A 26,336-nucleotide genomic window follows, 5' to 3' on the forward strand; every position below is an offset into this window, starting at 1 on the left:
TTGTTAAAGCAGGTGTGTGATGGTGCATTTAATTCCCAACCTATGTGATAATCTAACTGCAGTTGGTCCTGAAAGGTGGTTTTATTCTTAATCTGAGGGGCCAATAGGAGTCATTCCAGGAATTATAGAACGTGTGATGGTAGGCCAGCAGTCGGATGTCCTCCAAAGCACAGGAACATGGTTAGGCCAAAGTTTTATAAGTGCTGCAGAATCCTACATAGCTGGGGAGCACAGTCTTTTATCACTGCAGTAGAATAATGTGGCCTGGAGAAACGGTGTCCATGTGTATTCAAGTCGAAACGCCTGACTTAGAATATGCTTAATGATTTTCTTTTATAATTATTCTTTTTCATTTTCTGTATATTACGCCTCAATGCACCTGAAATCAATCACCGTTGGAGTGAAAAACATCGAACTTGAAATAGTGATTTTCACATATGACAGTGTCCACTAGAGGCCGCTACAACTTCGCAGTAACTAACCCTCGCTTTACAGGCAAGTGGACTGGCAGCTCCAAACGGCTCAAGCAGCCCAGGAATGACGTAAGCTGTCCCCGGTCGGTAAAGCAGCAGCCACGGCTATCATGTCTCAGCATAATGTGGTTAATGGCTGTGAACTGGTCGCTGTGTTTTTTCTTTGGCTCGGTAAGTGCAGTAAATGCTGTAATTGCACTCAGTCAGCGTTAGCTAACTCGCTTCACCAAGCTGGAAACACTTCGGTAGACTGTCGGCTAACGAGCGGAAGTGGCGTTGATATAAACTTCAAAGTTAAGGTCGTTACAATAGTAAAGTAAAAATACGTTGGTTTAATTTTAATTAGGACGTCTGAAACATATTTTTGGGCTTATCTTTATCAGTTTAATTCATTGAAAAGGTTCACTGTAGTGTTGATTGAATTGTAATTTTTTCTTAAATTTTATTATGATATCAGAAAAGGAAATTATTCCTCTATAGTGTTTGAAAACTTGACGCAACACTTTTAAATCACTATACATATATATAAAAATCAGTCAATAAGCATTAAGCATTTTAATAGATTGTAGACATGATTTTTAAAGCTTTGTAAACGTATTGAAAATATTTATTTTGCATGCAAGAATTTAATAGATGTTTATTTTAAAGCCATGTGAAAGGTTCTAGATTTAATGATTATTGCTGATGGGCTTTTTACCCATTCGAGGCTTTGAGTGCAGTCAATATGCTGTTGCTTGATACTGAATTTGAATAAACTTTCTTTTTAAAGCATTATTTTAAAACTGATGATTATACAGTGTCTCACAAAACCATTAATCCCTGAATTTTTGCACTTTTAAAAAAATAAAATGTGAGAAGTGTGGTCAACATGTGTATTAAAACCTCTGATACTAGTAAAAACAAAAGAAAAATCCAGTCACCTTGGTAAGTAGAGTGAGATTAACTGAGAACCAGTATGATGGGTGGCAGTTCAAAATATTTCCACTGATAATAAGGTTTACTGTTACTACACTTGACCTCTAAATGGCACGGCTGACTTAGCAGAAGGAAAGTGACAGAATAATGAAACTTGTGTCAAACAACAAGTCTAAATTTAAAACAAACTTTAAAAATGTGTCTGTTTGGTGAATATTGGCTTATCATTTAGGAGTAAGAGTGGCGTTGCTTCAAAATTATATTAGCAGAAGTTTAAACTTGGTGCTCTAAAACTACACCTACTATTAAGTATATATAGTACATTGTAAGTTGAAAGTTATTTGAATTGAAATAGACTACTGTCATTATTGGCTCCCAATGGTTTTTATTGTAGTTGTTTATTGAAGTGCAGTTATTTTGGTGCTAATTGCGCCCTAATGCAAGAAACAGAAATGTAGTTTTTTAAGTTTATGATGAAGATAGTTTCTCCTTCAGCCATATTTTTGAATAATAAAACTGTTTGTGACACAAATTCATTTCCAGACATTAATTTAGTAAAAGTAACTTACCGATACATATTTTTTTTAACACTGTGGTTTGTGTCCCACCTAATGTGTTTCCTTCTGCCTCCCTGCAGGCTTCAAATCACGAGGATCCGGCTGCACAGGGCTCTGCTGGTGAGTGAGGAGTTTAGTTCCAAGTGATTTGATGCTTTGTAGTAAACGGTTTCACTTAGAAAATGAAACCAGTTTCATGGAGAGCGCTGACAACATTTTAATTTCCTCCTGAAGTTTTGCTGCTGTAGATTTCTATTTTCCCAGGGTGGCAGAGTCTAAATGAAAATCTCAGCGCCATAAGTTTGAAACTTGCAACTCAAAGACTAGCTTGAGGATTTAAAGAATAGGCTGATAGTTCTTGTTACTGAAAGTTAGATTGGACTTCATAAAATACTCCTCGTGTATTACATTGCATTACATTTTTGAAAAAGTAATCTGACTCTTGCACATCTCTTGGATCGTGAGTCTGATATTTCTATTTCTAATAACTGCACAGTATTTTTTTTACGTCAACGCTTGTACTGTATATTATTACTATGATTGTTGCTATTGTTAATCTTGTTTTTATATATTGTTTTAACACTTTAAGAACTTTTTGTGTGAAACTTAATATCTGATTTTGCTGTAACACCTGAATTTCTCCTTAGTGAGACATTAAAAGCTGTTTCTATTCTATTCTATTCTATTCTATTCTATTCTATTCTATTCTATTCTATTCTATTCTATTCTATGTCTGCATGCTATATTTAGAGTGAGAGTAAACCTGGAATTTAATATTCTAATTTTTTGTTTTCTGGATTTCTCTTTTTCTGGACAGTGCTGGAGGAGTTGGTAATAGTGATTCAGAGTCAGAAGAACTCCTACCATGCCCAACGTGGTTACCAAAGGAAGGAAAAGATTCTGCAGGATGCGGCTAATCTCGGGGAGGTAATATTTTTTGAGCAGTTAAGGACTCAGAGTTTAGAACTTGATGTTTGCTTGAGATGTTTATTCGTCCCTCCTACTGTCTCAGTCACAAAAACAACGTTGTGGGTGCTTCGATGTTTATTACAGCATCCAGTGAAAAATGAATTTCCATATGTGTCATGATGCATTAATTGCTGCTGCCTTTCTGATTTTGGTCCTCAGGTTTATGTTGAAACCGTGAAAATATTTTTCCTTCTGTAGTTGAAGTGAAATATAATTTTGATCAAAACATTCAGATTAAAATTACTCCCAAGATATAAAATGTTATCTCTTAAAATGAAAGATAAAATGTGGACAAAGGCATAAAGAAAAAAATCTAAATATTCTTTTAAACACTGTCCAGTAAGGTCTTGTTAATTCTTCTTAATTCAAAATTACGTAGCTTAAGAATAATTAAGTTGATCTTCTGCACAATGTTTTTGACACAAGGCAGCCGAAAAACATGACAAATTTATGGCTGCAGATTTAATGACTTAAAAAAAAAAATTACGAAATCAGCCTTCCCTAGTTTAGAGGATGGAATCCGAAATATTTTTTCACAATTTCTTGCAGCTCCTTTGTCATTAGAAAAGTGTATTTTATTGATGGTACCTATTAAAACAAAGTTTTAAGATGTTGGCTAATAGGTGTGAAGTTAATTTCATTGCACTAATGGGTAAAACATAACAGGTGTGCATAAGCATTTGAAAAACCATGTATTAATAATTTGAATTAATACATCGCTCACCTGTACTTGCACGGGAGCCACCTTGCTGCAACATGCTGATCTATGTTCTATGATCTATGTTCTCCTTTGAGAAAGACTCCAAGTTGAGTAATCAAATTGAAAAGGCACCGAGTCACATGGCATTTCACTTCTGTTAGGCATAAATCATTACCTACTTTATTGGTTAGTTTTTTTTTTGTTGTAATTTACGTAGGTCTTAAAGTTTGAAGTCTAACATTTCACTTCTGAAACTTGAACAAACTCGTTTTGTAATCTTGTAACCTCTCGGTGGGGTGGTGTCATCTACAATCACTGCAGCTTGTAAACAATAAATGTGGTTTGTCAGCTGGAAACCCTTCAGCCGCAAATGGTGTGTTTGTAAGAACATCAAAGAACTGTTCCACGGGCAGTGATTGACTTTGACAACCATAAGATTTTTGTTTTCTGGAACCATATGGTTTTGATGATTCACACCCCAACTTCATCCTGAGACAGAATCTGTGGGTTATGAGAAACAGGACTTGAACTGCAGGGACCGCGAGTGCCAAGAATCACTTTGGTGTCAATGCAGCCACTCTTTAACGTGTTCGGCAGTTTAAATAAGAAGCTCCATGACATGACGGACGTCCATCATAGAAAATTAATTTAAATAAGTTGCTTAGTGATCATTAGTGAAACGTCAAAACAACAAAAATTATGTCTGTATAGGAAGACGTTTGCGTTCCACTTTTTCAAACTTTTCCGTTTCAACTTTTTCTTGAAATGTATTTGAGTTCAGTTCAGTTTATTTTGCCTTATTATCACAATAAGTTACAAAAATGTAATATTAAGAAAAACGTTTTATACAGACATTCGTTATTAAATTAGACCAATCATATAGACAAACTCAAATTCAAATCATCTTTATGCAATATTATGCAAACAAGAAATTCAGCCCAATGCCATTTGTGGTAACTTTTAATTTGAAAAGAAGAAAACGTGGCAAGCCATCTGGGGCCAGGACAGAAATGTATTTTTAAAGGTGTAACTTTGTATCACATTGACTCTAAAATCAAATCTGCAGGGTGAACAGATGCAAAAATAGCCTCAAATTGACAATACTGCCCCCTAGCGGCGGCATGGTCGCAAAACACTTACGGTAGTCGTTTGTGGATAAGCATATTAAAGATAAACATATTAAAGAATGCTCACATGATACCACAGTGTATTTTTAAAACCTAATACTAAAACATTATCCAAGGAAGTCCAGTAATGTCTCATTCTGAAGCCTTTGGTGGAAAATAACGTTTCCTTTTTAACAGGGAACCCTGTAACAGAACCCGGCTCAGTAAGCGCGGCCATCTGCTGCTCAGAATCAGTGAACTGGAGGTCTGGGAAGGATTAGCAGAAACCCAAAGCAAACAAACTCAATGAAAAGGACCTAAAATGTAAGAAATATGATCTAATTCTCAACAGAACTCATACTCTAACATTTTGGAGAAGCTGAAGACGTTTCGCTCACTTGGGCTTCCTGATAATAAAGATTAGCATCGCTCAGTTGCAGCATATAGATCGGCAATATTTCACAGATGAAACAAGGAGAAACCTATTTAATATGGTATTTAAAGGAAACATCCTTGTCAAAGATAACGGCGAAGCTTTTTGTATTAGTACCGGAGGCTGAACTAGAGGCATCTAGAATCTGACTGACTGAGCAGTTTGCTTTTAAAAAAGCTCAGCATAACAATCAAATGCCTTCAAATGTTTAATACATTTACCAGGTGGAAGTGTGTATAAATAAAGAGTGGAAAGTGCTAGAAAAAGTTTTTCCTGCCTGAAAGAATTTTTTTTTTCATACAAAAAAAGGGGAAACTTTTCATTTTCTCCTACAGAGTTGTTTGCGGCCGTAATGGGTGCTACATCTTCTAGAAGTGCTCAGAGACATGCTGAGAATCTCACCACTAGCACATCTGATGTGTACATGCTGCAGTGACAGACTGTGTTGCTCTTCCTAGATGTAATACCTCCCTCTGCTTGATGGGTCCTTCATTGTAGAGGAGGTTTTGCATTGTGTATTTAGCTGGATGTTTGTTTTAATTTCAACTACTGGGTTAATGTTGCCACTAAAATATGCGCAGCATCATTTCCGTTTGATTCATATAGTTGCCTTCCTCTCATACCAACTTATCAATTATAAGGAAACAAAAACCTCCTCACTGATTTATAATGAGATTATTCATGCTGTACCAGCTGTAATTAAACATTTTAGGTCTGCATCTCTCCAGCCGCATCATTTAGTCCTCATGTGTTTGTTAAAACCTTTTTGTGCACTCATAAACCAAGTTATGTAAATTAAAAAATATGAACCATCACTCCTTCTGAATGTAGATCTTGTTCTTGTCTTAGTTGTTCAGTTGGAACATGATAAAACCTTTGCACCAGAGGCCAAGTAAAAATGTTTTTTTGGGGAGGGGGGTTGCCATAAGATGGTCTCTTAAGTAACTTGCTTTCACTCAAATCAAAGATACAAACATATATTTGCTGCTTCCCAACAGTATGAAGATGAGGCCAACACATTGGGTTAACTTAGCTGCTTAAATGTTGAATTTTTATTCCAAATGCAATGAAAAAAGTGTCAAAATGCTTATGCATGGTCACGTACTCCCTTCATTCTCATCCAGTGTTGGGTAACCTAATCACAGCTTGGCTGATTCAAATGCAAAATGTTTATGGAAATATGCAGAGCAAAATAGTGCATGTGTCTTAATCCGCTACGTTGGAGTCTTCCAGTTTTTAAAGTCACGTAAACCAGATGTACTCGCTGGTGTTGTTTTGTTTTGTCACATGTCTGTTGGCAATCTCTACATCCTGAAAACGTTCCTTTTTTATGCAAATCCAAGTCTTAGAGTGAATAACCATCTGTGGCTTAAATTAAGTGAGGGATATCAGACAGGAAAGCAATGTTAAGTCATTCGTTAGATCCATATTTAGCTGGATATGCATTATTATATCAGATTCTGATAAAAAGTTAGGCCTATAAATGGGTACTGGGAGAAGATTTGTGAGATTTTCCACATTAGTCATTTTATAAGGAAGGTGATCAAATATAGTAGCTTCTGTCCAAATGACAGCATAACTGGCTCAAAGCTCCACATCAGAAGCAGACTGCAAAGATGTTCCTAATTAAGAAATTGCTGAGAAAGGATATTAAGTGCTGTGTGGGTCAATTTAGAAGACAATATCTCAGCTTCGGCTTGGTTCGTATGATTTAATCCAACATGTCATTTTTTTTTTTCATTCTTTCTTCTTTGGACGGGGAGTTTAGAACACTGGTTTATATTCGAATGGCTCCACTGCGACTGTCGTACACTTTAGTTTACTTCTCAGGTGTATTTCAATCAGACTTCACTACAAGCTTCATTGTTAGAGACTCTGGATTAGTTCCATCCATCCATCCATTTTCTTTACACCCTAGTCCAGTAGTGGGGTCGGGAGGGTTGCTGGTGCCCATCTCCAGCTAACGTTCCGGGCGAGAGGCGGGGTCACCTGGACAGGTCGCCAGTCTGTCGCAGGGCAACACAGAGACACACAACCATGCACACACACACACACACACACACTAACACATAGGGACAATTTGGAGAGGCCCTGGATTAGTTTGAAAGTCTTTATTTTATTCCTTTTAAAGCTGGAAACTAAAAGTGAGCCCACAAAGTATCTGCTTCGTCTATAAACTTTACAAAGATAATCCAGAGATGTAGGGTGAAGGGAAAGAAACACAACATGTTGTTATTATTCATACCTCTAGTAGACTTAGAGGTAGTGGTTTGTTTTTAAAAGGAAACAAGATGGGCATCCCACAAAGGACAACTGAACAATAAATAAGTTTTAATTAAAAAAATGTATCTACATTTCATTTTTTAAAGGCATGTGAAATATTACTTACCCTTCTCATTATTTGATAGGACAAAAGGTGACATTAGAGCTACTAACGCCTTTACATATCTGCTGAGTAGTTTGTTTTTTTTTTTACATATCTTTCCACTGATATTGTGATGATTTATCTTTTATTGATGAGCTCCAACTCTTTAAAGTCTATTAGATTCATCTAATCTCACTTTGAAGCCACTGGTGCACTGCTTTTTAACAATAAGCCTAAAATTTTAAATCTATCTAACTTTTTATTTTAAATATGCTAAATACAGTCTGAGTAAAAATGTTTACAACTTTTGGATAAAATCCCCACTCTTTTGCAGAACAGCGCCTCCTAATGGTAAATCGGACATGCATGACTAAAAATTTCAGGCATTGATTCAAAAGTATTTATTTTATATAGTTTACGTACGACATGTACATTTTTGCCTTGTTTTCATCGTTTAAAAAGAGTTTTTTTAGGTTGTATATTAAAAAGGAAGCTAATAGACTTTATATTCCAAGTATATTAAATTATTTTGATGAACTGCAGTCTGTTTATTCTAATCCACATAGGGGCTTCCAGTGGTTCTCCTCCTACATGAGCTGTCAGATTATGAAGGAAACTGGAGCATTCTTCCTGTTCTTCCTCTGTGAGTGTTTAATGCACCAATTGCGACATTAAACAAGTCACAAAATCGCAACTGTTTTATTGTCCAGACTTCTGTTGTAAATATTCCTGTGTGGGAAATACAGGGAATAACGTAATAACTTCCTGGACATCTTTCCAGTCTCTCTGCTATTTATGGAGAATCGGCATCCTGGTTTTTGTTCATAGAAGAGGAAACGATGGTTGTTTTGCATGTTCTGCAAAAAGTTCTTAAAAGATATCCGGTCCAAGAGGTGAGACTTTTATTTTACTGTTTATCGATGAAGGACTGGATGTGGATTACAGACAGTATTTTTGAAAACCAACTGAGAAAATCTTTTTTTTTTTTCCCATTTTCTTATTTACAGGAATGGTTTTTGGGTCAGCGTCTCCATGACAACAAGCCCTCCATTGTTCACCACTACGCCTTTTCTGAAGACCCCACTTCTTTTGGTTACCCTGACCCAGCAGCTGGTTGGGCTTTAAGTGCTGCGCTGCACCAAAGGTGTGTGAGATAGTCTGTTGTGTTTGAAAATGTGTGAAAATGACCCGTTTCAGTCCTTTCCTCCAGTCTTTTTCCGCACATTAAGCTTTTTATTTTATTTTTCTCTAAAATGAACCACCTTGTGAGTATCAATTAGAATCCTTTCTCCAATAAAAAAAAAGTCAGTGCTCATAAATTCTTCACATTACTCTTCAAAACCACTATTAGATAACTGATTAGATCACTTACTGGATGCAGTCTCAACCTTCAGATTTGCTGAAAGCTAGCCTCCTAAAGCTGATTTCTCATTCATTTTCTGTGCCTTTCACTGCCTGGTTTCAGCTTCCACTAGCAGTAAAGCTTACATAATCTCTTTTGTGTTTCAGACTGGCTGAGCGGATTCAGTCTGAAAATCTGAAGTCGGATTTCACCATCGACTTGACCCACGAGGTACTCGAAACCACCTCTAGGGGTCTGATGGGGATTTTGTCAACCTCTGTGTTTTCGTGGCGCATGTTAAAACTTATCTGCTACAAAACGGCTACTGTATGTTTTCATGTGTCATCATTGTCAGGGTTCAGCGAGGAGCCTGTATATTCAGAAAATATATTGTAAAAAACATGTAGGGATGGTTTCCTGTAGTTGCAAAAGTATTTTCACCCCATCACACTGCAATGCAGGTTATTGGGACTTGTGATACGCAGACACCCGAAGGCAGTTTTTACACTTGAGTTTTTTTTTGTTTTTTTTTACATGAACTTAGGTACAGCTTTTGGATTTTAATTTGTATGAAATTTCAAAGACATTTCAAGTAAAAATGAAGAACTTTACTTTCTTGATTTCCAGACCAGCTGGAGATATTATTTCTTGCACGTAGCAAACTGTGCTGGAATAATCTAATTAAAATGCAGGCCATCCTAAGTCTTCTCCAATGACCTAAAAGATGACTCAGAGAAAGTTAATGAGCGAGCATGTGTGAGGAAGAGAACATATCTTTCCAACTTTCCTTCTGATAAATTTCAACATTTGCCACCATTGGATGACGTGAAAATCTACTTTTCACTGTTTCAACTAATTATCCAAATATCCAACATTTGTCTTTCTTTTTGTCACATTTTTTCTTCCTTTTTTATAGATTGCTTTGTTTATCTGGGAGGAAGGGAGAGGTCCAGAGCTGACCACAGTTCCAGAGTTTTGTACAGAGACAAAGGACAACTGTGCAACCAAATTCACAAACTACCTGCCCCACTGTGTATGTGCAACTTTTGTTTTTATTATAAACAAATATGTTGATATAAGAGAATACAAAGAAATAAATAAACAAATCCAGTTAAATAGTAGAAATAACTTTTAAGGGTTTATTGGGATTAGTCTCCTGAAGATGAATAATTCATAATATTCTTGGCAATGAAATCATTGAAACATATTGATGGTAATCAAACAAACAACATAAGTGGCAGTAATATTTGTTTTGAATGGCATGAAGGCCATTGTTTTAAGTTTTATTTATGCAGAATATTTTTTATTTCTCTAATGGAAACACTTTCAGCTCCCCAAGCACACGCTGTACTAAGCATTTAGTCAATAACAAAACCTAATAGGGCTGCAAAGATTAGCTGATTAAGGACACAGGTAAAAAAACAAAACACGTTTATTAATGTAGTCTTATGATATGGATGTTTGGGGCTTAGAAAGAAAACAGACATATTAAGAACTGCTAAACTGTAAACCATGAATGATTTATAAAATCCTCAAATACGTGATTTTGTTTGTGATGATGCAAACTAAATGTCTGCATAAACAGGATATGCCAGGATAGGTTGGCATATCCAACAGTCATACCCTCTTGGATGTTTTCATATTTTCTCACATTACCATTGCAAACTTCAAAAATTTTAATGAGATTTTATGTGTTAGACCAACATTAAGTATCTCATAATTGCTTACTGATATTTTCTGATAAAGCTTTGAGGCTTTCCCTGAACAGCTGCACCATTTTGAAATTAAATTACAGAAAAGGACAATTAATTTTATTAAGGGGTGTCGAGAGAGAGTGGAAAAAATTGTTTATTTCCAAACTATCTCAAATGCCTCTCATCATTTGCTTTCCACTAAACATTTATTTACTACTTTGTGTCTGTCTGTGAGATAAAATCTTAGTAAAATACATTAAGCTTGTAGTTTAATCAGACAAATCTGTAGAGTTGAAGTGGTGTGAATGTATTTGAAATTATGTTTGGCACTATGTTTTGGTTGTGGCTTATTGGTCACAGTGAAAGTATAAGTCCTCCTCACCGTCGCCAATGTCATGCCACTTTTTATTTTGTTTTTTAAAATTAAATTATGCTTAGTTTTCTCCTGTTTCCTCAGATAACAAATATGTTATGTCTGTATGCAGTGATACAATTTTCTCTCAACAGTTATTTTCTGTCCAGTTGGAGAGCAAAGATAGATGGAGGCTTTTTAAAAAAAACCACTGAATGCCTACAGTTTGTAAACATCTGTATATTTTTTCAGAATTGCTAAAACACACAATCTTTCCATTTCTGTTCCAGGGGAATCCTGTATCAAAGAATAATATATTTGTTGCTGTGAAAACTTGTGAAAAATATCACTCAGTGCGAGGTGAGTATTACATCTGTGATTCTGTTGGACAATTGTGTACCTCTAACTACTTCTCAGTGACTGCTGTAAATGCCTGCTGATGCATATTCTACACATACCACATATCATATTGGTACCTTTCTGTCTGCCACCTAACTGGGTTAATTTGTTTACCAAATATCTGCATTTATGCTTATTGTCTGTGGTATGTTTAAACAAGTTCTGCTTAATTTACCATCTAGGGTTAAGATATTTGTTCTAAGTTGAGTTTGTAAATTGTGATAAATTTCAACCCTGTGTGATATTTGGATTTAACAATGGCTCAGTCACTTTTTTTTTCCAAGGCTAGCATTTCCTTTCACTTGTTGTTGCTCGCCATTCACACACAATCCCAGTAAAATTAATCAAACTTTAAGGTTGAAATGTAGCTAAAGTACAAAACTGATTTTACCTGGTACTGTATTTAATATTTCAACTTTCAGATACATTTCTGTTTTCTTTAAAGATGATTACAGGTGAATAGCTTCCAATAACCTAATTTGTTCTCTTTTCTTTCCCTTGTTAATTTAGTACCTGTTGCTAACCGGTTCAGTCAGGTGCAGGCTGCATATTGAAATTTACATCCTCATCTAAATTTCCTGCTTAAATTTTAGCTGCTTGTGTAATCATCCAAAACACTAGTGTCTTTTTTTTTTTTTTTTTTTGGGTCATAATGAGCCAACAGGCTATTTTACAGCAATTAACATAATCAGAAGCAGAGTGGGGGGTATTTAATTTGCTTTTTTGTGCGTTGGTTTGAACTCGGCTTATTAGAATTGCATAGCAGAATGTCACAGTGTCCTCTTCACATTTTGATAATACAGAGATGTGTTTAGGAATAAATGAATATAAAATTGGTCCCTCTTGTAATGGATCAAAATTTAGTTTGTTTGATTTAACTCTAATTGAAAATCATCATCTTGTTGCCTTCGTCTTATAGATAACACTCTTATCCAGATTAATGTGCAGTGTGAGAGCTTTATCCTTTCTGTCCCTTAATTAAAAGCAGTCTTCTATGATTTAAGGATACAAGCCTTTCAAGGAGACACTTTTGACAGATTTGGTTTTAAAGTGGCAACCATTAATCTGGTTTCAGTCACTAAAGAGTGAATGAAACCAGCGTATTACAATCCTCGCTGGCCGTCAGGCTTTATTGACCACAGTCATTGGTGGTAAGTGTTGATTGTTTTTAATACGCTAGTAATAGTGAAAGCAAAGATGGATTAAGCTAGGTTCATAGTTGATGCATTGAACTGGGCTAGTGGGGGGGATGCACCAATCCCACAGTCTTTGTGAACAAAGACTGATGCATGGCGTGTGCATTTACACCTCACATTGTTGTTACACATCTGTTCTGGCATGAACAGATGTGCCTGGCTCTCTGTAAGCACTTGCAACTTGATAAAGATTATTCAATTTAATTCAATAACACTTTATTGATCCCAGGGGGAAATTAAATGTTGTAACTCATACTATCCAAGGTTCAAAACAGTACAAGACATCAAGCTCCTCCGCCTTCTCCCAGTGCTCCCAGGACTAACTGCAGAAATACACCACTGTGTCAGAAACAACCAATCAGAGCCAGGAGGAGGGTCTGAGTGCTGTCAATCACTGATGGCGTGTGCTGCTCACATGTCCCCCCTTCACTCTCTTCTACGCTACCGCTGGTTCACCACGGCATAGTTTGTCCCAAATGCTGAGGCTAGTTAGCATAGCCAACGATGACGTCCTGAACGAATGCGATTGACAGCGCTAAGGCCTTCCATCCCGGCTCTGATTGGTTGTTTTTACTGGGAATGGTGCATTTTTACAGACTGCAATAGTAGCGAAGGTACAGAAGCTTTTTTAGCATATTATCTGTCTCATACCATACTGTCATGACATGGTGAAAACATTTTCGTAAATGTTTCATATTGCAGCTTTAAGCATACAAATGTCTACTTAGAATTGCCCATTTTATGTAAAGTTTATTTTAATTTATTTCACTTTTTAATGTGACTAGCATTGCATAGCATGTTTCAAAATCCACTTCCTGATTTCTTTATTAGAATTTATCTAAAAAAAAAAAAAGTATTATATGCCTGCCTTTTTGGTGTTGAAGTATTGTTATTAACATATTCTAATGACATAATTATCTAGTCATGTTTTCAAATTTCCTGTTAACTTTGAACATTTTTTAACACATAAACTCAGTGGGCTGCTGGCTGGTGGCCCCAGTGGCCTTTCCACCACTTAGCAGATTTTCTAGGGGAAACCTTGGAAGAAGTCAGTTTGACTCTGTAGCTCCGAAAGGTTGATGTCTGAGTTTAATGGTGATCTTTTGCTTCTCTTCTCTGCTTCCTCACAGTACCAGTAGTGAAGTCCACCTGGGAAAAACACGCTGTTTATTTAGAGTACTATAGCGATGTCACCGATGCTTCCATACCCACCATCAACCTTGGAGTGCCCAATACTGAGAGAGGTGAACTTACTCACTGCATTTATTGCTTTCTGTAAACAAAGATGAACAGAAAAGACTTCTATCATAATTTTTTACCACTTCCTCTTTTTCAGTTGTGTTTGGGCCTATAACTCTTGCTTACTCATGAGTTACAGGCTCATACAGAGTTTGAAACGGTACAATTTTGTCTTTTCTGCCGTTTGTCTTACCAGCTCTGCTACGCTGATACCCACAGGCATCAGGCTTCACAATAACAATGTCATCAAAATAACCTTTTTTAGAACATTTTGCCTCGACTTTCAACTTATTAGACTTGTTGACCCTCATCATTAGGACATTCTGTCCAGAGTTTGGTAGATGTTTACCTGTTGCAGAGCACTATAAATGGGTGATTAGCAGGCCTCTGCAGGACTTGATGGCATGCTGAGCAGGTAATGCAATTATCTGTCTGGATCAGGGACACTTTTAAAACATGCTGCCAGTGGGCAATGAGAACGAATGTTAGGAAACATGGCATTGGACACTGAATTACAACATTAGCAAATGAACGAAAGTAGCAATAAAAAAAAACGAGTCGCATAATAAAGTATATATTTGAATGTTGGATTGTTGTTTTAGAAAAAAATTGCCTGACAAAGTCATTACACAGAGCGTACATGTAAAAAGAAAAGCCTAACAGCAAGAACACATAAGGCAGAGTTATTTCATGACAGACAAATTCATCTGCCTTGCTGTCGGAAACGATGAAGTTGACATGGACATTTAAAATACCGAGCTACGAAATGCTTATTCAATATTGTCTGGCAGAGAAACCAACGGAAAAACATGTATGTCTCCAGGAGCTACTGCAAGCAAGGAAAGCAACATAAACAGGAAAATGGTTGGTTCTGATTGGCTAAAGAGCTGGAAAATTGACAATGGGAAGATTTAACTCACTGAAAAATTACTACTGTGTTTTTGAAAATCTGTGTACAGCTCAGTGAGGTGCAAACCTGCAGGGTTTGGATACTGTCAAGTGCAAACTGAAGTTCAAGTTTCATAATCTGCTTTTCATCCCTTTTTATGTTACTCTTTGTGTCGGGTGTGCAAAGTGTTACATAAAAAAAAACAAAAAAAACGTTTGCCACTGATCACCAGTAGCTCCTTTAACACCAATTGTCACCTTCACATGTTGTAACAACAACCTTTAAATTTAATTATTTTGGTTTGGGAATTTAATACAGGAAATGTTTACTTTTTGTTTTGTTCACAAAGGTGTATCCCATGGAACTCCCCTGGGACCACATCTGTTCACCATTTATATCATCTTCATTGCAGTTTCATTATACAACTGTAAATTAACTCTTTATGCTGATAATTAAATTCTGCATTCTTATTTAAACTCGATTCATTCCAATGTCAGTGGTTTACAATCAGCACTATTTCTGTATACGTGTGTGTGTGTGTGAGTGCGTGTGCATGTGTGTGTGTGCGTGTATACCTCAGACCCATTGGAAATCAGAGTTCTCTCTAAATGAGAATTTCAAGTTTAAACAATAGTAATATTGAATAAATGTAAAGTAAATTAATAATTATGTCAAAAAGAACCACAATGAAGAGGAAACAGTTTATGGAATTTCAATGCAATAGTTTCTACATCCAGAAATTATGCATGACAGCAGCCACATGGAGAAAAATAGAGAAACGTTTTTATTTTTTTCCTGAGTTTCTACTGATTCTAGCACACTTTCATCAGTATCCATTCTTCTGAGGTTTAGTCCCTTCATACAGAAGGGAAGAGATTAGATGCTAGTTGCTATCCCCTCTGTCCTTTTCACTATTCTTCCCATTTTCTACATTTTTTTATAACCTTGCCCTTTTAGCTTTTTCTTTTATTTCCTCCCAATCTGTTTTTTACGATCTTTGGCTCTGTTCACCAGCCTAAATGAGCTGTTCACAAACGAACCAGCTTACTCAGCCGAGATATAAATATATACACAAGACACACTATAAAAGCACTGGAATGTAATTGCTGTCTCCACTTTTGCAATGTCTCAGCCACAGGACCTTTTTCAGCAGTGCATGCATCTGTACCACATTTTAACTGTTTTGTTAATACAATTTCCTCTCCTGTTTTTATTTTGCACAGACAGGAAGTATCTAATTAGTCACTTGAGACTCATAAATGATGGCAACAAACTAAAAAAACTGAAGTGCGAGTTACAAGTTTTCACAAAGGATTTCAAACTAACCACAGCACATTTTTACTTCAAGTTGTTCAGATTCATACTGTTCAGTTTCACTTAAAGGAAATGGTTAAATATATATTTCTGTTAAACCATAAGGCATTTCTACCTTTCAGTGATATGTGTATACGTACAAATGATGTTTCATAATTTCCTCTGATACTTCATCATCTGATCTAAACTTTATTTAAGCCAACGGCTATATTTCTGTAAATCCATTCATGTAAAAATTGCAAACACACCACACATTTTGCACATATGGACTTTGCTGTAAAACTTACAGCAAAGTTGTAGCTACTCTGTTTAAACATAGATAATATTCAATCACCTCAGCATACCAATGGCTTGTGAGAGCTGGGGTAGCAGGAGCCCTGACTATATTTTTGATTAATTCAAATAATACATTTTGACCACTTTTGAGGGTTTTAGAGGTTTGGAATAAGATGATAAGGCAATTATTGTCTAGAAAAAACATATAACGGCAAATAGTTACTTCCCCGTCTTTATACTTGATACAGTAAATTTTACATTCCTTATTTTCAGTAAATATGCAATATAAAATATATATGCAGTTCTGGAAAAAAATTAAGAGACAACTTAAAATTATCAGCTTATCTGGTTTTATATTTGAGTAAAATCAAATGCTGACAACAAGCTTCTGAAATTCCAAGCAAAAATTTAGTATTTATTTGCAAAAAATAAGTAACAAAATAACGAAAAAGATGCAGTGCTTTCAGACCTCAAATAACGCAAATAAAACAAGTTTGTGTTCATTTAGAAACAACAACACTGATGTTTTAGCTCAGAAATCATTATTTGATGGAATAACCACGAGGTTTTCAACAGGGTTCAGTGCAGTGGGCTCTTCATTTTTTCCAGAGCTGTATGTTATTTATGTATATCATAAACAGTACAACACACAAATCAGGCATAACATTATGACTAGGGCCAAAAAGCAATGGCTTAGACAATTACACACATTTTATGAGTTTTACAGGATGTTCCCAGTCTGGAGTTGCCAATATCGGATAAAAGCACGATCCCATGATGCAACAGTCGGAATAGATGGCTCAGGGATGGTTTGAGGAGCACAGCAGGAGATTTTCCTGGCCTACAAAATTTAGAGATCTTAATCCATCTGTGAGAAGTTGATGTCACAGATGGTGGAGGAGGATTTACAGATTATTAGGCAGGTGGCTATAACGTTATGCCTGATCCGATGTAAGATTATAAATGGCACGACAGCAGCTTCATGGCTGAAACTCATTTAAACTTACCTCTGTGTCGCATAGACCAGTTTTATAATGACTGAACCAAATCATAGAATAGCAGGTGCAGGTGAAAAAGAGAGACTCCATTCAATTTGCATAATCATAGATCTATGCTAGGAAAAATTGTAGAGTTACATTCTAGGTCACTGTAGAGGATGGCAGGGATATTCAGACGGAAAATGAAACTCACATTGTTGTTTTAATGAGACATTTCATGGGCGTAACTAGTTTCAGGAGATGCATTAAATCAATATTTAATGCTATGGGTTAAATCACAATGTACTGATATATTTTTAAAATACAGCAGATGCAGTGTGACTAAAAACACCACACAGTGTAAAATCTTATCTTCATTATATCATCACATGCCCCTTCTTTTCACTTGTCACCAGCTTGAATCCTTGTCACAATCATCTCATGTGACACACCGATCATAAACACCGATGTGTATGCGTAATATTGAAATCAAACACGACAACTTCTGTTCTCAGACTTTCTGTCTGTTTGTTCTTTAAAAGGACATTGTGGGAAGACGTTTGCCATCATGAGGCGTTTTCTGAGTGAAGCCGTGCCGAAGGTTGATTGGCTCGTCATTGTTGATGATGATACTCTTATCAGGTAACACAGAAGAGTTTTTATCATCAAGCACCAAGAAGTAAGCCGTATTTTAAGAAAGTATGCATAAAAAAAAAGCATAGGCTTCCAGTGAGTGTTTTGTTCTCAGAATATTCCAATATTTTAATGCTTCTTTTTTCTCATTTGTGACAACAAGATAAAAACTGCTTCTGCTGATAACCAGAAAGCGTCTAATTTCACTAACAGTTCAAATACTTGATGACACTTTTCATTAAAAGGGTTATGTTGTCATATTTACTACTATTTTCTTTATTTTAGTTAAAAAATAAAGTAAAATGCAGTCTTCCTTCATATTTAGACATCATTATTGCAATACCACAACTGAAATAAGGAAGAAACTGATGAATCCAATAAGGAGTTCAATAGGAGTCAATTTATGATTTGCATGATTTACATAAACTGATTTACATACAAAAACACAAAATTTTACCAAGTAATTGTGGGTTAGCTCCCAGTGAAAATATCTTATTTTCACTAATAGACGTTTGTTTTAAGTAAATAATTCTTTAATATTAATGAAAAAGTTATTGTTCTGTTGGCAGATAAATTCACTTATAACATGAGAAAATGTCTTGTTACAAGTTAAATAATCTGCCAATGGAACAAGAACTTTTTCATCAATATTAAGGAATTGTTTCCTTAAGACTGTGGTGTCCAAAGTCGGTCCTGGAGGACTGGCGTCCTGCATGTTTTAGTTCTCTCCCTAGTTTAATGCACCTGGATCAAATGATGGCTCGTTAGATGGCCTAAGAAGAACACTGACATACTTAAAAGGTTGTTACTACCACCAGGGAGAGAACTAAAACATGCAGGATGCCGGCCCTTGAGGACCAACTTTGGACACCACTGCCGTAAGACAAAGCTCTATAAGTTGCTGAACAGTTACCTGTAAGTTAGGTTTGGCTTATTTCAAGTTTGCTAAGATATTTGCACTAAACTAGACCAAAAATACTTGGTAAGATTTGTGTTTTTGCAGTGTACTTTTGTCTTATTACGCTAGCCCTGGAAATGTTCTTCAGGTGATGGAAGGTCGACTTTGTAAACATCTTTATGTGACTGAAGGCTCAGATAAAGACTTTTGTGTCTGATTTCTAGTTTCTAGCTGTATTAACTGAAGCTACGCAATGACTTTGGATGTCCAAAGACAATAAGTTCAGTTTTGTTCTTGCTCAGCTGGAGAAAGCATCTATCTGTTCACAGCATGGATGGGTTCAGAGTCACATGTTTACAGTGTATCTGTGTAGTCATGGTAACTAGTCATATTTTTTGTTATAACTTGAACTAATAGGAGCATGAAGATGTAGAATAGGAATGGTCCCAGAATTGAGTTTTGGGGTACCCCACATGTTAAGAAATCCCTGAACCAACTGGATTCTGGACCGGAGAGTCGTATTCTGTGCTGAGGTCCAATAGAACCAGCACTGTGGTTCTGTATGTGAGGTTTATGAGGTTTTACTAATCCCAGCAGTTTATCAAGAAAACCACAAAAATTTTCTGTTTGAATTAATTGTTTTTATGTGTTCTTTTGAATGTTTGCAGAGCATGCATGAGATTTGTTTTGTTTTCATCAGGTTGCTCGTCGTTATTGTTTATTTTTAGTCTGCCGCGGCTGCGGCGCCTGCTGCGATGCTACAACCCAAAGGAAGCAGTGAGCCTGGGAGAGAGATATGGGTATGGCCTGATGCAGAACGGATACAGCTACACAACAGGAGGAGGAGGGTATGTGAAGATGTCACTCTAAGTCAGGGGTGTCAAACTCATTTTCATTTTGGGCCGCAACAAAAATTGGAATGTTCTTAAAGGGCCTGTTCTGCCAGAATATATTGATAAAACCAATTAAACTGTAGAAATATCAATAAATAGCTGTTCCTCTGGGATTTTGTGATTGTTTTAGTTTTCTTTTTCTTTTTGCAATCAAAACTACAGATTTTGTGGTGAACATTTAGAAAAGTTTGTAAGGAATTTTGACAATATTTGCGTTAATCTATGATCTCTGAAGGGATTGTGTCATGCATCTTTGTTAAGTCACTTGTTCAGCTAAGTCATAAACCTGCCCAAGAAAAATCTGCTCTCAGAGATTTTTCTGCTGCCGGGTGAGTTCATTAAATTTTTATGAATACATTTCTACTGCCTTGGTTTAAAAAAAAAAAAAAAAAAAAAAGAAACAATTACTTTAACCCGCAGATCACTTACTTGAAGATCTATTCCTTTAATTCAAAGCAGTATCGACTCTCTGGGAAGAACAAAGAGGCAGTGATCAGGGGTTTTGCTCTCAGCTGTCGAAACAGATTTCTCATTAAGAACTAATGAGAACTGCAAAATACAGGTGAGAAAGCTGAATTGTTTTAACGTTTAATTTTTTTTTGACAGATTAAAATAATTTAAAAATAAACAATAATACTCACCAGATTAGAGGACGGCGGTATCCACTGTAAAACTCAAAAATATTCATATGCCTGACAGTTTTGGGTTTAAATGGAAGTTTTAAATTGGCCACCATGTTTCTTCTGACTGAAAGTAGCATTAAAGTTTTGGACTAATTAAGTCAGAGTCCTGAAAAGGTTATGATGGATAATCTCTAGATCAGTGTTTCTCAACCTTTTTTGGGCCAGCGCCCCCCTAGCCTTTATCCAGGTCCCTCACCGCCCCCCACCAAAGAATTTGCGGGCTACTTTGCACTGACTATTATCTTATTATTAATATTACTATCACTATTGTAGATGTTTTGATTTTTATGCTTGTTTCTGTATCATCAAAAATAATTTCCCAGATAACAAAAAAGTCATGGGAATAAAAATTATTTTCACTAGCGTCTATGAAAAATGCAATGAACATTCAAGTTAAAATCAGTAGGCCTTGCATCAGCCAATCAGAGTGGAAATAAATATTCTTATTTTGTGAAAAGATGAACAACATGCCAGTTTAAACTTTGATCTATTTGCAAAACGACTGAGCTCTGCAACATTAAAACATGGATAGAGCTGTAACTACATTAATCATAGCTCTTCTTCTCTTCAGTGTTTGTCGGTTTCTGGTGGTGCAGCTCTGTGCTGCCTTCAGGAGAATGGGACATCAGAGTATCATCCATAAAACTTCACCCACATGGCATTTATTGTGCAAACCAGAGCTTTCAGTGGAAAAACAAAAGTTCCAGATCCTTTTAATGCCATACAAATATGAGACAGAAACATGGATTATATCTTTATATAGACCTGTATTGATTTATAGATACATAGTTTTACCGGACAGAAATTACAAAGAACAAATCTGGTTCTTAATCAAATCTTAATGAGTCAAATTGAAAGTGTCATGGAGTCATCAGCCTCATGATATTAAAACTGACATGAAAAATAATATTGAAGAAATAAATTTATCAAATCTAATTAAAAACATAAATAAGTGATCAGTTCTTTACTGTTATGGTCTGTAAGATATTTATTCTCAGTACTAGATATGGTCTTAAACCCATGACATTTCAACAATATTATTTTACCTTTTATCTGGAAATAGTGTCTACAGTCCTCTGTATTAATTATTGCTAGAAAGGTCTTGCCATACCAGTTTATTCCTCTGTATTTACTTTAGTTTCTTGGTTTATTCTTGCATTTTGTTCTTCATTCATTTCCATTTAGTTTCATTTGATTAGTTTTATCCTCTCTTGGTTTATTGCTATGTCCACTTTAGTTTCTTTCCTGTTGCTACATTTATTTTATCGTTTATTGACCATCAGTAATCTCATCACTTGCTGCACAGCCTAGTCGTCATGTGTTTCACATATGTTGATTTTTCACTGTTCAGCGTCGGATTCTCTGTTTTTATGCCATAATTCACATCTAGTTCGTCGCTCCGTTTTATGTCCCGCTTCTCCTGTTTCACAGTTTTGCGCAGTGCTGGTCTTTTTTTTTTTTAAGCCCCTAAGGTGCAGGGCGGTCGGGAAGCGTATCGATGGGGAAAAGGCAGACTGACATAAACCTTTTAAAACAACGGAAACAATTTCTGTATTCTGATTATTGAAATTTAAAAGTGCTGTGTTGTTCTATCACCCCCGTTTCATACCGGACCACTTACAGCACCGTGTTAACGCTATAAAATGAACGCTCTCTATCGAGGTATCACCCATGGAGGGATTTCTTTATTTAAATGGGTTCATTTTTCAGAGGGATACACAGTGAGGGTATCGTGATTTTAGCTACCAGTAGCAGGAGAACGAAGCTGCACCAAGAAGCTAACAGAAACTAACAAACACTGAATAGAAGAAGAAGAAGAAGAGCTGCCATAGATACAGTTGCAGTCAAGCATGGTTTAATGTTACAAAATACAGTTTTACCAAGTTGCTCAAAGTCTAAACTGGCATTGTTGTGCATTTGAGGTGTAAAGTTTACTTTGACTAAACGCCCCCCAAGGGCATCCCAGCGCCCCCCTTTAGTAAAAATGTCCACCAGCGCCCCCTGCCGTCCTCTGAACGCCCCCTGGGGGGCGGTACCGCCCACGTTGAGAACCGCTACTAAAGAGGGAACAAAAGAGCAGGTTGATGGCAAATTGCCCTTCCTTGCTCAAAAACCAGGAGCAAAGATGGAATTTCAAAGTACTAGTAAAAACATGGGGAATAGCTGAGATGTATTTTATTTTTTTGTAAAATCAGAAACATCTGTGTTGAATGAAAAACAGTTTTACATCCAACTCTTTCAGGGCTATATATCAGTTTTGACAATAAATTAGAGGTTAGTTAAAAACAAATCAAAAAAAGCGATGATCTCCACTTACTTGCTTTATTAAATTTATTAGAGCTCTGTAACTTTAAAAATATTTAAATAATACTTTTTTCTATATGACCATCTCAAGTATCAGCTTGTCTACATGTTATTTAAGTGGAAGAGAAACTGTGACTGTGTTTAAACATTTCTTCCTTTATTGTTATTGGTCTATGGTTGCATTATTTTTATTTGGATCAGACTCTATGTGGGTGAAAGAGGGCAATTGGTGTTTAATTATTATTATTTTAATTACTACAACGTTTTGATACACACTACACGCAATTCACAGAATTGCTGTGAATTAAAAAGTCTTTAAAACTCTTGTTTTTGGAGGAAACATGGAAAAACCACAACAGTAAAAACTGAATTCATGCTGTTTTATGTAACTGAGCACCTGATGTTGACATGGCTGTTTTAAAGCTACTCTGTGTGAAGCGTACATGTGTGGGTTTTCCCACTGGACGTGGTCTACCACACTTCACCACTGCTTGAAAATGAAGAACAAAGTTCAAGTCAATTTAAGTAAACTTTAAAGATCTGTATCTAAATACTTGATGGCATTCAAAATCTGAATCTGACAGAAAGAAGAAGAAAAGAATTAAATAAAGAAAAAGTGAACAGAGAGGAAAGATTAAAGATGAACAAACCCATCAGACTTTAAGTCTGAGTAAATCCTGTGCCTCCTTTCTTTCGGGGAAGTAACCCGTCTTCTTACAGATAGTGTGTTCATGTGCAGGATGGTTCTGAGTAGGACGGCGGTGTCCATCCTGCTCTCCAGTGGCTGCAGCTGCTACAGTGATGATGCTCCTGACGACATGGTGCTGGGGAGGTGCTTCACTGCCATCGGGGTTCCCATCACACACAGTCCGCTGTTCCACCAGGTACAGGCCATGACATGCTGTTTGCTTCTTCCCTTATTACCAATTTGCACAACAAACTCAAGATTATACGGGCATTTAGTTCCCTGCAAGATTCAATAATAGCATAGATCCTCAATGAACAATGAGTATTATTTATGGGGGGAAAAAAACCATAAAGTTGTGAAGAGGAATGTGAAAGTCCCATCAGCTGATTCTCTGCATGACCCTAATTTAATAACTTTTTCTACTAAGAAGTGGTCATTTTCAGGCTTAAACTCAAAACCTTGTGACTTCAAAACAACCACTGCAACAGTATTGTGATAAACTATTGGCAATCAATCAATTTACACATTTATTGGTCATGAGAATCCCCAAACGGGAACCGTTTTGCATCCACTGGGAGACAAACGGAGGAAACCACATTTATTTTTTATTCTATTTATTTTTTGCTCTAGGCCCAACCGGATGACTACTCCGGAACGAGGATTACCCCGCAGCACTCCGTCTCCTTCCACAAGCACTGGAGTGTGGATCCGGTGGCCGTCTACACAAACTGGTTGCAGGACTCGCACCTAAAAGATGAACTGTGATAAAAATCTCTGCTCAAAAGCTCTATTGTGTCTGTCAGAAGGCTGGAAAGACTTTCTAAAACATCTAAAAAGATGTGAACTCTTTTCACGCTTTTATTTTAGACCAACACAGAACGGGCACAGTTGTGAAATTGAAGGAAAATGATTCATTGTTTTCATATTTCTTGTAATAAAAATGTGATATGCATTCACTATCCTTTATTTTGACATCCCTGTCAGGGTTCCTGTATGCCGTCTGGGAAAGTATGTAATTTGATTTTAGGATTTTCTAGGTTTGGATTAGAAAAATAAGAGTTTGGAAAAAATGTTGTGAATATTATTAACCTTCATATTTATTTTTTAAGTTTAGTTCCAACAAATTGTATATTTAAGTACATAATATAAATTGTACTTTTTTTGAAAGTTGTTTTTTACTCATTGAGACATCTATGTCTTTAATTTTTCAGGGTCCCCCCCAAGTTTTTATTTCCATGTGTTCTTTTCAGATATTTTTTGTCTCCTGTTTTTGCTTTATACATTTTGGTTTCATTATGAAAATGAGGAGGAGTGACATCTTAAAGATGTCGACTTCTGCCTACTCATGATTGAAAACTATTTTTTGCATTTACTCAAATAAGCTTCGTCCAGCATGAGAATCTGTTTGCTCTGAGACTTAAGTGAATGCAGAAGAGATCTCGAAAGTGGCATTTTATTTTACAGCACAGAGCCGTGTATTTTTATGATTTAAAGTGTGCGCTAAAAACTTTTGGTGTTCTTGATAAATGCTGGCTTTTGTGAAGCAGATGGGAACATTTTTCAGCCCCAGGGATTGGTTCAAAAATCGTAATATAAACAAGACCTAGTTGATTAAAGTTTGATTTACAAAACTGCGAAATGTTGCAGAGTATCTGATTGTGAGGCTCAACACTCACGCTGAAGCATTTGCAGTCTGGTTTCTATGAATCCCTTCCCATCTTTTTAATTATTTTGCTGGCTAGGGGTGAACTGGCAAAAAAAAAAAAAAAAAAATCAGAAATATGGTTTGAAATGGTCCGAATCAACAAGCTGAGTGTGTGGGAAGGCTGTGTGGATGCCAGACATGCGGTGGGAGAAACCTGCTGTGGGTGTTCTAGGCTATGGGTGGCAGTGATAACATACTGCAGGAACAAATCTACTATATTTACCATACCGATTTATAACAACCCGCAGCCTCTCGACTAGGTTTTTCAAATTTTTATGTTGGCTTAAAAGTGTTATTAATGTGTTCCAGTACTCGGTGACATGCAGAGGAGCTGATTCAACCATTTAAATCCCTGGACAAATGTGTTGTGGCTACCAAAGAATGGTTTCAAAAGAATAACCGCCAACTTAGATCAGAGGTTCCCAAGCTTTGTCTCGTTTCCCCCACCAACAAAAATGCTGAGCCCATCATCTAGTTTATGCATGCACAGATGTAGCTGAACACCATAAAAAAATCTTGCTAGTTTATCATTTCTGTTTGTGTTCCAGAAATTTTATTTTTCTCTAAAATTGCAGCCATCTTGATCTTTCATCCTGTCTGTCCTAGAAGGATGTAGCAGGTGTTGTTTTAGTATTTGGTTAAACAAAGGAGCTAAATTCTATTGCTTTCACGTATTTAATAAAAAAAAAATAAACCAACATTTAGCAGTCTAAGCTCTCTCTCTCTGAAACACCCGGAAAACAGGAACATTCGTCACATTCGTCACAGCTGAGTTTGTTTTATGCCCCCAGTTCACCACTTACTTTGCTCAACAGTTAAAAAAAAGACTTTATTCCATCACAATTTTTATAAAAAAATTGGGGGAATTGAGTGTTTTCTAGGCACACTGTGCCATTTTATCGCACAATTAAGTGACTGTGTTACTTCAGTTGTTTAAAAACTGCTCTGAAGTAGACCACTGTCTCTTTAAGAAGCTCCTGCTCTTCCCGACACTCTGCCTTCATCACAGCAATGCTCCTCCATTATGCTGTTTACAACAGTTCTTAGGAGCATGGGACTGAAAAGTAGTTTGCATAATGAACTCAGCAGAGGTGCAGTTCCACCAGGTGCTTGCGAGTTGCTGCTGCATAAGCAAAAGGCTCCCCCTTTAAAATCATGATGGCACTCTGGGTTGCATAGCAGCGTGCCTGTTAGCGCTGTAGCTTTGCAGTAAGAATGTTCTCATTGTGCGTTCTCTGCATGAGTCAAAAGACATTGTACAGTTGATTTGCTTTTCTAAACTTCCTCTAGACATTCATCCTGTGCATGGGTGGTTATTTGTTCTGTTAATTTCTGC

General features: G+C 36.4%; 1 protein-coding gene across 2 annotated transcripts; it reads left to right on the plus strand.

Annotated features, from left to right (window-relative positions):
* The first annotated feature begins 422 nt into the window (after nt 1–422).
* On the plus strand, nt 423–24,934 carry b3glctb (beta 3-glucosyltransferase b). Of its 2 annotated transcripts, XM_008427349.3 has the most exons (14): nt 423–644; nt 2,026–2,065; nt 2,763–2,872; nt 8,085–8,161; nt 8,300–8,411; nt 8,526–8,662; nt 9,028–9,091; nt 9,777–9,893; nt 11,197–11,266; nt 13,632–13,745; nt 17,739–17,838; nt 19,456–19,575; nt 23,347–23,491; nt 23,926–24,934. In XM_008427349.3, the coding sequence occupies exons 1-14, from the start codon at nt 438–440 to the stop codon at nt 24,058–24,060; spliced, it is 1,548 nt and encodes a 515-aa protein (XP_008425571.1). In that variant the 5' UTR covers nt 423–437; the 3' UTR covers nt 24,061–24,934. The 2 variants fall into 2 exon arrangements, with proteins under 2 accessions (XP_008425571.1, XP_081471793.1); XM_081615667.1 differs by lacking the exon at nt 23,926–24,934 and having other exon boundaries at nt 23,310–23,425.
* Nucleotides 24,935–26,336: the final 1,402 nt, after the last annotated feature.

The sequence above is a fragment of the Poecilia reticulata genome, chromosome 14 (genome assembly GCF_904066995.2).
Source record: "Poecilia reticulata chromosome 14, P_reticulata-male-v2, whole genome shotgun sequence".
NCBI classification, from domain to species: domain Eukaryota; kingdom Metazoa; phylum Chordata; class Actinopteri; order Cyprinodontiformes; family Poeciliidae; genus Poecilia; species Poecilia reticulata.

Excerpts from the sequence above, each read along its gene's own strand:
- b3glctb (XM_008427349.3), top strand. The coding sequence starts at position 438 with ATGACAGTGTCCACTAGAGGCCGCTACAACTTCGCAGTAACTAACCCT. Across the intron at positions 8,162-8,299 it reads ATTCTTCCTGTTCTTCCTCT|TCTCTCTGCTATTTATGGAG; the intron begins GTGAGTGTTTAA and ends ACATCTTTCCAG. Across the intron at positions 19,576-23,346 it reads TACACAACAGGAGGAGGAGG|GATGGTTCTGAGTAGGACGG; the intron begins GTATGTGAAGAT and ends GTTCATGTGCAG.